The 14,713-nt window shown below is 43.3% G+C and overlaps 1 protein-coding gene across 7 annotated transcripts in view; it reads right to left on the bottom strand.

The window, feature by feature from the left end:
* LOC130687183 (potassium voltage-gated channel subfamily H member 6-like) overlaps window positions 1–14,713 on the bottom strand; it is a 63,522-nt gene that overhangs the window by 16,755 nt on the left and 32,054 nt on the right. For 5 of the 7 annotated variants that reach the window (XM_059496011.1, XM_059496013.1, XM_059496012.1 and 2 more), the window contains 2 exons: window positions 14,539–14,699; window positions 13,549–13,593 (listed from right to left, as the gene is read on the bottom strand). In XM_059496011.1, coding sequence (XP_059351994.1) covers window positions 13,549–13,593; window positions 14,539–14,699 — 206 coding nt within the window. The remainder of the gene's footprint in view (window positions 1–13,548; window positions 13,594–14,538; window positions 14,700–14,713) is intronic. The other 2 variants (XM_057510335.2, XM_059496010.1) reach the window with 2 other exon arrangements.

Below are 14,713 nucleotides of genomic sequence, written 5' to 3'. Positions count from 1 at the left end.
AGTCCTTCCTCACCAGTCGCCAAGTCGCCAAGTCGCCAGCGCGAACAACGGAGACCCTTTTTTGTCCAACATCATCTACAACGTGGGATAGATCGATAGCTTCCTCGTTTTTTTTTTTTTTTTTTTTTTTTTTTTTTCCTCAAGATGTGTAACGAAAGACATAACGGTCTGGGGTATTTTAAAAAATAACAAAACGAAAATGATGGCGAAAAAGAACTAACTGAAACCTTTATGTGAATTCAGCCTTATTTGGTAGAGGAGGAGAGAAGGTTGATCTAAACCATTTACGGTAACAACGCAGCTAATCACTAACCAATTTGTGCTCGAGAGAACGCCCACAAGTGATCTTCGTTTCTCTTGTTTTACAAGAAGGAAACAGCTGTCAGCGATTCGTCGTACTATCGTTTGTTTTTTAGATGTCACGAAACATCGTCAGATGGCATAGAGAGTTTCTTTTACGACTAAAAGGAGACTCATCACCTTTTCTTTTTCCATCTGCTCTTGTTCACCACGACTCCCAAGTCTTTCGTTGAAAACAGCGTCGAAAAACTGATTACGAGGGCAATTTGAAAAGAAGGCGAGAAGAGAGAACGATAAGTGGGAAATACAGCCGGCGTGATATTCTTGCCAAAACTGTCGAGTGTCATAGCCATAAAACGCAAAAGCAACGAGCTCGGCACGACCGGTCACATAAGCGAATGTCGCACACATACACAGTGGCACGATCGACGTGTTCCGCTATCCTCTCCACGGGAGCTAACAATATTTCCGGGAAGAAGGAGAGAGGGAATCTAGTTGAGTCCATGTTATACACGGACACAATGTAATAATAAATAACGGATAGAAAGCACAGACGTGGTTTTCAAAACAATCACAATGAACCAATGTTTCACCAACCAGAGAGTCCTTTCCAATTCAAAATGTTGCACTCTTTCAATTTCGAGGCATTTTACAGCGCTTGATTGACTTCGGGACCTGTTCCTGTATTTAGCGTTCCCAATGCCCCGGCTCGACAGCAAAAGTTTTTCGTTTAATGTCGTAGAAAAAAAAACAATGCGTTTCGGTAGTTTGTTTACACAGCGGAAATTTTGTGAAAAAAAAAATGGCCGCTTAAAACTTTGTTCTGCTGTCTTTTTCTTTTCCCCCTTTTTTTTGGCAAGAAGAAACGATAACAAAAGAGGTTGCGTACGACAAGAAGAACCACAACCACTTCATCTCCCATAATTCAATTGCTTTTCGTTTATGGTTAGCCACGTAGGCGGCAGTCTGACATTCCTTTGCCGGACGATGGCAGTGGAAGTCCAATAACAGTCTTCCACGTCAAACTGCCATTTTTTCCCGTTTAAAAAAAAGGAATCTTATTTTTTTTTTCCCTTTTAAGTGTTTAGCCCACTGGCGCCTAGCAGCTCACGAGCATTCAGAAACACGAAGAGGCCAGACATTGTCAGATAGTAACACGAAAAAGTTGGGTTTCCTTTTTTTTTTTTTCGTGTTGGCTTGAACGAGAGACAAAAATGATAGCCAACAAAAAAAAAAACGCTTTCTTTGTGCCCGACTTGGTACGGTCGTGGCAATAGTCCATGTCCAACTCACCTCCTTTCCGATTATCTTAATGGTCGGTGGAACGGTGGAAGGTGCAGACGGAGCCATTGTTCCTCCGGTAGCCGAAATGGACGAAGATGTTGTCATTAGCGCGCCCGAAGGTCCAGTCGGCAATGAGCCGCCAGCTCTTTCACCTCCGCCACCGCCTCCGGTCGACTGCTGCGGCTGCATCTCCGGCTCTAGTCGCACCGAGTCGTTGTCGAAACTAATCTTGACGTGCGACCAGCGATGCGTCGGATAGCGGTAGTCCTTATTGCGTCGCCCCAGCGGCTGACTTTTGCTTCTTGTCGGCGCGCTGTCATCACTTCCATCATCCGACTCCTTGTTGTCGTTGTAACCAAGGCGATGACGTTTCGCGAAAGGTAACCAAAACCCGCAAGTTCAATCGCATCAATCAAATAACAATCAGTGCTGTTGCGATGTCATCGGCGCTACATTGACAGCGTCCAGACAGAAGTGGCCGTTTGGTCCACAAAGTGCAAACCAATAAATTGGCTTGATAGATTTTTATAGTGAGTACTAGCTTAGCATAGATTTCGTTTTTGTTTTGATTTAGAAAATAAGGACTGAACGACAATCGATCGAGATTCTTTTGCTTTTGTTGCTTTTCGTTTTTCTTTCTCTCTCTTTTGATCTGTTTTTCCCGTGTCGATTTCTCTCTTTGCCGACTGTTCAAGCGTAACAGACACAGAGCCCGTAGAAAAAAAAAGGCCGTTAGGAAAATAAAGCCAAAGCGAATAAGCCAGGAGCTAGTGGAGCCGACAAGCGTGCACAAAGCAAGGCAGGACACACCAAGCAGTAAAGGCTTACCCCATTCTTGATCAAAGATAACTTTTGGACCGATGGGGTGAGTGACAAGGGTAGGAGGAACAGGGTTGCATGCAGAGCACACAGCGTCTTTTCTATCCCAGTCGTTCGGCCATCAATTACTTTTCCGCTAGGCTGCATGCTTTTTTTTCGGATTTTTCTATTCTCTATTCTTCTTTCAGTCCCTGACTCTCTCCCCCATCTTTGCCACCCCCACTAACTTTCTCGTCTTGATTGTAAAGCCAGCTCTACTAGCTAAGTTTTCGTGCACACTCGAGCTCCATCCGTCAAGGAAGTCGTACAGGCTTTACGACGCCCTCGCAGGCCAGTCGGCACAGTGACTTCGTGATAATGCAAGTAAAAAAAAAAAAAATAAATAAATGTAATTGGCTTGAAAATCCGGCCTTGCTTCGAAACCGGCTTCCCCGTGGTGGTTGATGTAGTTCATAATTGCTACTAATAAATGACTTTGACACCCCAGTCTTAATGCCCTTCCCATTTCTTATACACAAATCGTGATCGTTAACGGCTCCCCCCCCCCTTCTGATCATTACAAAGCCTAACACAATGCGAATAGTAGAAAGCCATTGCAGGAGGTTCACATGTAGACACGAAAAGTTTCGAAAGTAAGCAAAGCATTTGGCCAGAAAAAAAAAGGACGAGAGAGAGAGAAAGAAAGCAATTGATCTCCGAATCTTTTCTCATCGATTTTCATTAGACCTGGAGCAAGTTCTTGAAAAAGTACAACACAAAGAAAAGGTCCAAACTTTTATCATTCGAAAGATAAATTGCAAATGGAAAGTAACTTGAATTCTATCAAATAGAACGACCTAAAAATCGCAGTATAACCTTGACGACCTTTATTTCCTTTAATAGTTCGCTTCGTTTTTAATCGGAAGCCATCGAACGGATACCTTGCTGGATATGACGACGCCGTTGAGATTCTCTTTACTGACCGAGAGGCTCTCTTGTCGGAGGATGTCTCGGTACCGTCGGCCTTCAAGGGACCGTATAGGTGAGAGCGTCGACGTCTGTGGCGCCATGCTCAACGCCGATGTTGTCGGTCTGATGACTTTTTGCTGACTCGTCGAGTGCTGGATGAACCTCTGCTTGATGGAAGTGGAGGAGCCATCTTGGACACCAGGTCCTCTATCCCCACCCAACTCGTCGTGTCCATTGTTGTTGTTCATCTTCGTTCCGTCAGCATATCGTTTAGCGTCTTCCGCAATTGTCTTTCGTTGCACTTGAATCGACTAACGCAACTCAAAGGTTCACTTTCCCGTCGATAATACCAGACAATTCCGACATTTTGAGCGCAAGAATTTGTCTTTGCAACAACATCAGCGATGACCAACGAGAGACTAGTAATCACAAACGCATGGGCGTACAATTGCCGTTGATGAAAACTCTGGCGCACAGTCCTTCACGGAAGGCGCTGGCGATGTACATCCGGCTTGGACGAAATGTAAAATTACATTGAGCCAATACTGTAGGATAGGAGGGCGTTCTTTTAGTGCACTTGATTGCAGTGCAGTAGCAATGTCACGATGTCCAGCGAAACCGTCATCAGCGAACACGCCCATCAGTTTCTTTGCCCTGTTGGCAATGGGCGCTAGTTTCACTGACGATCTGCACTACTTGCTTAGTCTTCTTAGCAGAGGAAGGGATCAAGTAAATCGAACCAAAGAGAGCAAAAAGGGCAATCCATCAAGGACCCAATCGATCGGCGGTATAGTCTACAGCATTTGATGGTGTTAGTTGCCGATATGGGCGAGAGGCCGTGTTCTAGTAGGTAACGTAATTTAACGCTGTTTACACATGCCCGAGCTAAATATTACGAACGTCGATTGATACTTGAAAAGAAAGGGCGATGATCACAAACATCGAAACACCAACGAAAAGGAAAAAGGAGGCCAATTAAAAGTCTTAACGCTCGGGGTTTTTATTTCCTGTTTTTCACAGCAAAACTTCCCACTACGCACAACGCAGTAGCGGCGGTACACCAACCTCAGCTCATGCCTGTTTCCCGTCGTTCTGTCTGTCAGTCTGCCTCTGTTGATGCCTATCTATCTTCATCGATCCCCTTTCAATCGATGGCTCTTACCAGTTCTCGTACGTCGTTCTACTTGGGTAAATAGGCAAGAACGAGAGGCAGAATAAAAAAGAACCCCTCTGGCAAAATAATCGCTTGCCAGTTAATGGAAACGCCACTATGAGAGATCACCGTGTGTCGAGTTCGTGACGAGGCATCAAATGCGAATTTCGAACGGAAAATGCTGAAGAGCAATTCTGTGTACGGCACCAGGAGGCCCCCGCACACAAACAAATAAACAAAGACGCAAATGTTCCGTATACAGGGCAGAGTTTCAAGCCAAAACTCTTCTAGTAACCGTTGAGATTGGCGTTACGTGTCGCCCACTGTTCAGTGCCGTCTTTGTTGTTGGCTGCATAGGAAATGCGAAAGAAAAGAACCGGAGTTATGCAGTAATGCAGCAAGGGAGTACACTTCCCCACTCTCACGCACACAAAGATAAGAGTCTGACTGAGTTGAAGTAGCAAGGAACTTTGTTGTCTACATGATTTTGGTGACGTGGCTTTTGCTTTTTGTTAAGTCACCTTTCCCCCTCCCGGGATCGTTTATACTCCCCCCAGCCAACACCACAATTACCTAGATGGAATGAAATAGCACAAGCATCAAAACAAGACCGAGGCCGCCTAGGGGTAGTGGGGGAACGGCACACAAATATTGACCTTCTACCGACACATTAGATGTGTTCCGTTTTCTTTTTCTATCTAGTACAATATCGAAAACGAAAAACGTAAACCTGTAACTACTAGGGGAAACAATATATATATAAACACGCAGCATTAAAATGCCCAGCGAAAGAACCAACGACACTACACTACGTAATTTCCGATTCCACTTCGGAACACATCACCCACAAAGAATAGGGGTGTTCGAAAACGAAAGACTGGAGCAAACGAATTCGTGTCACGTGAACGCGTTCACAACGTCGAGTTCGGATTCAAACTGCCAGCCGTGTCACAAGTTCACATCGTTTTTCCCTCCCTTTTCTTTTCGGTAGGATAGGGTGGGTGGCTGCTCTCTCTTCAGTTCAGCGTTTCATCTCTCGTTTCTACAGCCGGAGAAGACCATTGGCTCTACCGGTTTCGAAGCGCATGCTCCATATCAGAGTTCTCGAACTCCTAACCCAAGACTCACGAGTCCGATAGCTTGGCACGTTCTAAACGTGGAGACTTGACGGAAGTACCGAGACGAGTAACAAGGCTATAGGTCGACAAGCGCTGAAGGTCTCAGGCGGAAGAGCAGCAACAGGGTTACACATGTAACAACAACTCGATGGTGGCCAGGAGTGACGAGCTTCCTCGCAGCCTAATCATTCACTTATTCTCTTTTCCTGTGCGCTTCAACCCGAAAAAAGAAATGCGGCATACAAAATTGAGTAGGCGTCAGAAGATCGCTTAGCAACGAAGCCGTTTCGTCCGTTCGCCTGCGTGCTTGCTCGCTATTTTTACTATAAAACTAAATAGGAAACGACGTGACCATTTTGAGATATTCCAACGGAATGATTTCAGAAACCAAAGCTTCCTTCCAAAAATGTTGGAGGCTTTCCTCAGTAAACCAAATACATTTTCAATCGGTTAAGATGGAGCTCATCAAGAGAGCGGAAATGGGATTAAAGTCGGGCAAAGCAAGATGAAACGACGCAATGCAATCTACGAGAGAAAATTGGAAAAAAGACCTAAAATGAACTAGGGAAGTTGGGTTCTCTGCTGTTTTGTGATACCTATTTAAAGAACATTCGAGTGTTTCAATGAACCACGAATAAAAAAAAAAGATGAAAATTAAGTTCGTGTCTAACAGAAGGGTATCTTTGATTCGAGTCACGCTTTCGCATTTAGCATACGATATAAACCAACCACCACACCTTCTTTAAAAAAAAAAAAGTAAGTGGGCGGGGAAGAGGTGGGTCGACGTAATCAATTGGCAAGGGCAAATTTGCCTGTTCCTTGATTGATCGCCATCATAGGAGGGACCGTGGTATGTTGCGAAATTCCGTATAACAAAAAGGAAGTGACGTGACGAACATCTGGATGAATGGCCATTCAACGTGCGTCAGGTTCTGCTTACATTAGCGATCGTCGTAAGTCTTGACCCATCATCAGCTATTCCCAGACGACAAGTCAAACAACTGTCTTCCCCAGCTGTTCTAGTTTTGGGCTCCGCTTGTTTATTTACAGGTTGAATGTCTTTCCCAGACAAAGAAGGTGTCATCCTCAACAGCCTTCTGTACGTGAAAGGTTATCAAGTCGTTTAGGTATCCGTTCTTCCATAAAATGCCTTCGCCATCGCTACTTCAGACTTTGTTGTGTGAACGGATAATGTCTTCTAGTGTTGTTGTCGTACATTACATAACAGCGTATTTACTCGACATCCTCACATGCAATAGGTGATAGTTTAATGCCTTTGTTTTTCGCGTTGACGATCCTTGTTGACAGACTCTATGAACTTGAATTTCTCAGTTCCTCTTAAAGGCGCGGCTGTGCTTCGTGTCACCACTTTGTTGTGTGAACAAAGCACGATTTTTAGAAAACGATCGATAGGCTATCAGTGCGCCCGGCTGAAACTGAGGAGGGGGACTGGGGGAGTTCTCTTGACTTGGGTTGAAGAAGGAACGATTGGGGAAGGTGTACAGGACGAGTGGCGGGTACATCACTACTCTTCGGAGCGCACCCAATGTAACTGCAGTTAGGCGGTGTGCACGAATGGCATTGGCATTGCACGTAAGTACATGGTCAGCACGCGACACTTCCATCCATAGGCTTTGTCTCAATGGATTTACTTTTACAAAGGCCGAGTGATGAATCAAGGTAGACGGCGGGACTCGCATGTGTTTCAACCAAGCAAATAAATATGGTTAGGATCGACAGTTCTTTGTTCAAAGCGAGGACGCAGACAACAACAAGATACAGAATTTTACCACCATAAATATGGCGGTAAAGCTTAGGTGGTTCAAATAGATCCAATTCGAGTTTCATATGGGTACCGATAAAAAAGAAGAAACTCACAGCAATAGTACCTCTACGTTCGCGTTTCATTTCCCACTTTAGCTTTAAAAAACTACAGGCCACAACAAGAAAAAAAAAAGGCATTTAAATAAACGGAATAAATGCGGGCGTTTTTCAAATTGGACGCGATTTCCTATTGCCTATTACACTGCGTTTACGCGTAGATGAGTCGTTCCTGTCAAAAGCCAATGAGGAGACACGGAGAGTCAAAACAGCACGGGAGCAATCTTATTGATCAGTTGAAGATTCGGCGAGGGAGAAACGATGGATGCTTAAGGACAGTAAAGGATGGAAGGGGAAAGGGACGAGGGTGAAGAAAACGAGTAAGAGGGAGAAGCAGAATAACGTCTCCGGCGGGTAGACGGATTACCCCAAAAAAATAAATAATAATAAAACATAAAATAGATATAAGAAAAAGGAGGAGGTGGGAGGGCCAAGAAAGGCGCATCCAAGCGCATTTCTCGTCTATTGTAGGATTTTCCAATGATTTTCAATCAAAGATGTCCCAATCTCTCGCCCTCTATGTTTCGCTATTGCGCCAAGGGGATCTCCCAATTTTCATTCAGAATGTACGCGTGCCAATTGGCGGTATTGGATTCAAGAGATCCAAGAGAGCGGATCGAAACAATTTCACTTGAAAGGAGGCTTGTGTGCGCAGAAATAATATTACGATGCGTTACATTGCGACTTGTTGCATCGGTAAACAAAAGCCGCGTAGAAAGAGGCTTGAATACAAAAATATCAAGAGATACAAATCAAATCAACCAAGCCAACGCGAAACATACTGACAACACTCGATCCCGTGTATAGTTTCAACACTCAGATGAACGCATTTACCTTGTTCTTATTCATCGTTTTCTTTTATCTCGTCTCGTGTAGCACTAGCGGTGCAGTCGACATGCTCCATCGGCATATATTTCATCGACCCAACTGTTTTATTATTGTCTTCTTCCCTTTTACTGTTTTTATTTACCCTGAACAGACTTGCCTTGCCATTGCCTTCTGTGTCGTCATGCTATTCCCATCTACATGCGTTTAGCGCTTCATCAATTCTAGGCACGGAGCTAAAAAAAAAAAAAAAAGTCTGCATATTTACCGTAAATCAAAAATACATATTGTTGAGAATCCATAAAGAACGAGAGACGAGACTAAGGGAGGGAAAGAGATAGAAAGAAGCCAAAATTGCTCAATCTCGCAAACACAGGCGGCAATTTCGGTGGCAGTTCGACAGAGCAAGCAAGAGAAAACGCAATCAACTCGCCTGCGCTTGATTGGCTACGAAAAATCGTGAGTTATGAAAATCAAAGAAATCAAGCAAGATCGTTTTGCTGATGGAATTTCTAAAGATCGCGTTCTGTCGTATTGCAAATCGCCTGGAATGCTGAAACAGCAGTCAAATCGTCAATGAAAGTGCGGGTTTGCGTGCGGACCGTATGACTCATGACTGCGGCTGTCATGAGTCGCTAGAGTGCCGCGAAGAATTTGAAAAAAAAAAAAAATGGACGCTTCGCTTTCAAAGTAACTTACATCATTTTCTATTAGATTTCATTCGTGACACAACCATTGAAACGTGCTGTGCATTACTCTCGGCAGATGGCCGCGTAAGAATAAAAGATTTAGTCAAACATGGTTTCCGCTCGGTCCCGCGTCAAAGAAAGAAACTGTTAACTACAAACGAATGACGCGGGACGAAGCGCACGTAGCCGTTGAACTTGTATCAATAAAGTCAACAGGAAGAATTAGTAATTCAACAATAAAAACGGTAGCCCTTATATAGGACTTCGCTTCACCTAAAGACAGTCGCAGAAGGTCACCAACACGAATAACCTGGAAACCCTGCAATGCAGGATCGGAGCAGGCATTATCCCTTTTCCGTCTATACTGCTGGCAATCATTTGTGTTTCCATGGCAACGAGGAATACTGCATTTCCATTAAATGCCAGGGCACGTTCAGATAAAATAAGAAGGAAATAGGGCAGTGTCAACGCGATTCTTTTCATCGTTCCATCAAAAGCGCAAGACGCGTTCCAAACCTCGAGGAAAACAAAAAAGTAAACGCACAAAAGAAAACAAAACAGAAAAATATGAATAAGGACCTTGCCGGCTAACGCAATTGTTACTGAGTGAATTAAATGTCGACCGCGTAGTGTTCTATAGTTGGCCGACAAAAGTGGGCCTTTTTTTTTTTTTTCTTTTTTTCTTTTTTTTTTTTTTTTTCAAAGATTCACATGAAACCTTCCATGAAATTGAAATCAAATTGACTTTTCTTCTTCCGCCTACTTGCACTAACCCGCCCCTCATTTCCTCATCGTTTCTCGTAATTTTTCTCAAATGTCCCCTGTACGAAGCCAACTAACGCAATCCGCACAAAGTGGACGCCTTTTCCCAAGAATGAAACCAAAAAGAGAAAAAAAAAAATAAAAATAAAGGAATAAGAGGCAATCGTAAATACAAACGACCATGAAGAAAAAAAAAAACAACAACAAAAGAAGAAAGCCCAATAAGATAGAGTAAATGACGTTCGTGTCCTCTTCCTTTTCGCTATTCAACAACAATAAATATCAAAACACAGAGGGGAAAAAAAAGTCAAGTAAAAAAAAATAAAAGCTTCCGCATCAGCCATAGTTTGCAATCCGACGTCGCTATGAATCGCCATGAAAATTACAAGAAAGAAAGAAAGAAATAAACATTAACGATTGTTAGACTTTTATAGCTTCTGGTCGTATAAAAACGGAAGTGTCCCAAGACCCCTAGCCATCGAATAAAAATGTAAGGTAAAATAGATTATTTGTTGTTGTTTTTTTTTTAAATTTGCATCGCCTACGTACATCCATGTCTAAGCTACACGCTTATCAAGAGTCCTCTTATGTACACAAGCGTACGAGAAGATGGAGGGCAACAAGGAAGCCCAAACAACTTAAGTTACATAACCTCTCGGCGAACGTTACATCCTAGCCTTGTGCGTCTTCCTTGGTGATCCTACCTGATCTTTATGGCTGCCCCGTAAAGAGGCACTTAAGAGACTTGGGCCGGATTTGTTGGAACTACGACGACGGTGTGAAGCGGACGAAACGGTCATTGGGTCAACATCTCTCGTCAATGCGGCAGTGTTGTTGTTATTGTGCCGGACATGATCGTCGTTTTGCGTACCTGCCACTAACAAATCCGTTAGCGGATGCGGAACGTCATTGACAACGGTGGCCGTGGTAGAGGCAGCCATTGTCCCGCAAATGGTACCACCACTAAACTGTCCGTGACGTGAAGTCACCATCAAAATAGACGCCGATGCAGTAGATCCGCTACTAGTCAGCATCTTTGTGACGCATTGACTGCAGCTTTGCAGCAATTCGTATCACTCACTCGACATATCATCGCAAAAATGCCAACAATCAGCTTGCCCAGCATTCGCGATCTGAACACAAATAACGGCCATCAAGAAATTCACAGCAAGTGATTTGAACCCAGTGAACTGCAACGCGGAAGCGGCACAGAGACAACGAGGAAGAGCAGCACGCACTGCAACTGAGAATGTCGGCCCGCACGAACATGGATGTTACCGAAATAAAAAAATGAAAAAAAAAGGCAGATAGCTGGAAAATTCGAGACTACACGTACGGAGGCGAGCAGGTTGGCTCGTTTGCGCACATTTTTCTTACTACGGCTCACCGCCACCAAGTCACAGAGCCAAATAGTCTCGCTCAACTGATAAAAGAACGAACGCGCTGCACCATGTTTCCACCTTTCCACTTTTTACCCCATTCTCCCCACCCCCACGTCCACCCCACCGACACATCAATATGCTTTATAGACAAGCTCGATTTTTTTTTTTTTTTTTGCTTTTTTTTTCGATCGTCCGTTCGTCACAGTTTTCCGAAAGCACGTGACAAGAACGACACAACTACACGAAAAAGCCGCACGTGCGGACGTAGAAACGACGAATGAATAAGAGCAGACACTAACGCACACTGCAGTAGAACTGGCCACCAAGTTTTTCCAGAAACAAAGTTTACCAACGGATGGTAGATGGTGCAAACAGTGAAAAAAAAAATAAATAAAAAGCTAGAGGGAAATATGATAAAGTAGTTTGCTTGGTGGACAGACGCACGTCTTAGTGAAACAGCCAAACGAAATGCATCTCGATGTGTCAATCCTGTTTTCGAAAATAGAACAGACCGCACTTATAGGCGGGCACTGCGCTACTTTAGTCGTCATAGCTGCGGATGACGAAGACAGTCGAGGGGCGGTAGTATCGTAATCCGGCGAACTGCGCGGAAGGAAGACATGCACGATGCTGGGAGTGGTGGAGGGAAAAAAAAACGCTAATAAAAATGTGGGTAAAAAGAAAAACAAAAAAAGCAACCGGGTAAAAGCGAACGACGAGAAACGACCGCAGTAGCGCATTCGGCGCAATGTCTAGTCCTCTATCCATCATTCACTCATCCGGTGCCTAATGCCAATCCAAATCCGAATGAATGGATTCAACTGCCACGACAAGAATGGCGCACAAAAAGAAAGAACCTGACGGCAACGAAACGGATGAAAGTCAGGCAACGACAAAACTGGGTGAATGAACACAAAGAAAACGAACAGTTTCGTCACTGTTAAAGCCCTCACGGCCGTCTGTTGTTCGAGGACAAATTTTCGTGTGTCTGGCTTAAGCAAGAAAAAAAAAAAAAAGGGGGCCAAGAGGAAAACAAGCGTCTTTCTGGGTTCAACCGTTCAGTAAACGTTTGTCAAACTCAAGCCTCGATGCCTTAGATGCCAGTGATTTTTCAATGATCGAATCGATTGAAGATAACGGTGGAGGAATTGGGAGATATACGACCTGTATGTTCGATGGCCGCGATTTTACCTACTGACGATAACGGGCGTGATGCCAACGTCCCGCCTACAGTCGTTTCCAAGAAAAACAAATCGCACAAAAAAGAATAACCGACATGGCAAAGAGAGTCGAGAGAAAAATGGACAAAATAGCGGCCACCAAGAAAAGCTAATGATGAGAGGGGAGTTTGACGACTCTCTCATTTCCGCTCCCCCTTTGACTCGGGGTTACTCTCATCGCTCACTTTTATTCTTCCCGGGCCCGGAACTACCTATAGAAATGCAGTGGTGGCAGTAGCGCGACATCAGCCCTTTTTGTGTGTTGCGGCAAATGGCGTGAGGCTTCGTTACAAGTAACAACCTTTTCCTCAGTTGCAATTCGGATGGCTCTAAGTGATGTCAAATTATAAGGACTTAATTGAAAAGTCGATCGACAACAGCAACAAAAAAAAAAAAAAAAAAAATTACGACAAAAGAAATCAATGCAAATTTTCATTTTGGAGCGTGTGCTAAAAATGGTTTCACAAGCTCGTGGCAGACAGCACTCGGCTATCCGGCGGTTGCGTCACAAATATAATTAAGAGGATCTCATTAGTGGTGTGTCTCAAAAAGTCAACATGGAAGTACTTCAAAAATTAGAATTTCGGTAACATCAAGAGAAGCATTTCGTCACAAATCTTACTTTTGACGTTGCCAGAAAAATAAAAAAAAATTCTTAGCGTGATCTACGCTACCTTTACAGCATTGATTGGGTCCGATGCCAAATCAATTAGGGCGCCCTCTCCTTCGCATTCCAAACGTAGAAGGAGTCCGAATCAAAATTTCAAAAACCGAATTTCAAAAAATATCAAAGCCAACAGGGGTATGAACAACCCACTGCTGATACAATACGGAAAACACGGTTAGTTTGTTACCATAACTTCAAAAGGCCCGCTTGATCTGGCCGACATTACGGAGGTACAGTACGTAACAGTAGCCGAGCTAAAGTTAGTAGCTTTCGAAATTCAAAATTCAAAAAAGCGGTGGTATACAGACTATACAGGCCTCTACACTATGTATAGTACAGTGCCAAACTATGTAAGAAAATACGCGTAAAAAACAAAACAAAACAAAACAAAACAAAAAAAAAAAAAATCGATTTTGATTTGAAGCGGCAATCAGAACGACGGTCGAATATGAGAAATTGCGATGGCAGAATAAAAAAATAATAAATAAAAGTGGACTTACTTGAGCAACTTTTTCTCCCATCTTCTGTTGGTGGATGGCATTCTGCTGGAAAAGGAGAAAATCTTTGAGAGAGTGCACAGGCAAAAAAAAACAAAAATAAATAAATAAATAAACTTTTATCTGTAGACCCATGAAAAACGAAATGAAATTAACTAAGAAAAAAAAAAAAAAAAAGAAAAAAGAAAAAACACCGCGATTCCCTTTCGCGAAGTTTTTGAAAGAAAGTTCGTAATAAAATGAATTCTGTTTGTATACGTATGCTGATCTAATGTACCTCGACCATTTCGATAGTTTTGATGTTTGTGTACGTTTTCCTGTCCTTTTTGTGTCATTTTTGTTTACCTTCCTTTACTCTTTACTTCCGTTATTCTTTTGTATTCTGGATGAAGTTGCTGAAGGAAAAGTAAGGTGGAATCGGGAAAGAGGGCAGCTGAAGGAAGTAGGAGGCGGGGGAAAAAATTTAAAATTTTTGAATGGGTTTCAAAAAGCTTGTTAGTTGAGCATGAATAATGCATGCCATAAGATGTGTCAGTAAGGAAAAGGAAAAGCTTGCCAAATAAAAATGATCCAAAATACAAAAGAGTAAAAGACTGTGTTTTCGATTGTGGCGATGCAGATGCAAAAAAGGAAGGGACAGGAATAGAGAACTGAGGTGATGGTTCAATCGTTTGGTATAGCTGTGTATATGTGTATGTGTTAGAGAGCGCTAAGAGAGCCAGCAGAAAGAGAGCAGCAGAGCCATCTAGCCTACCAAGCCGCAAAATTATGTTTAAAAGACAAACTGTATGTACACTGTACACAGCCGGCCCAGAAGAGCCACCGACTGGCTTCATTTGAGTTAATTTCATATTTTTCCCGATAACTATGAGTTATTTAAAAAAAAAAAAAAAAACCGGTCAAACGATTCAAGCCAATCTACGCAAACGTACGCAAGAGTCCTACGGCAATAGGCACAGTAATTTTATGTTGACTCATTTTTAGCTCATGTACCTTAATTTTGGCGGCTTCCACGGCTGTTGTGGCGACGCTGAGTGACGGCGATTTGCGGTCACCTCGTTGAGAATTCCGGTCGGCCAATAAAGTGCGGTAGCGCGTCAGATCAGAGTCGGAACTGGCGTTGGGCACGCTTTTGCTAATCTGAGATCGCGAGGCTATAAAAAAAATT

Source organism: Daphnia carinata, chromosome 7 (assembly GCF_022539665.2).
Source record: "Daphnia carinata strain CSIRO-1 chromosome 7, CSIRO_AGI_Dcar_HiC_V3, whole genome shotgun sequence".
Taxonomy (NCBI): domain Eukaryota; kingdom Metazoa; phylum Arthropoda; class Branchiopoda; order Diplostraca; family Daphniidae; genus Daphnia; species Daphnia carinata.
This window is presented reverse-complemented; position numbering and strand designations above follow the sequence as displayed.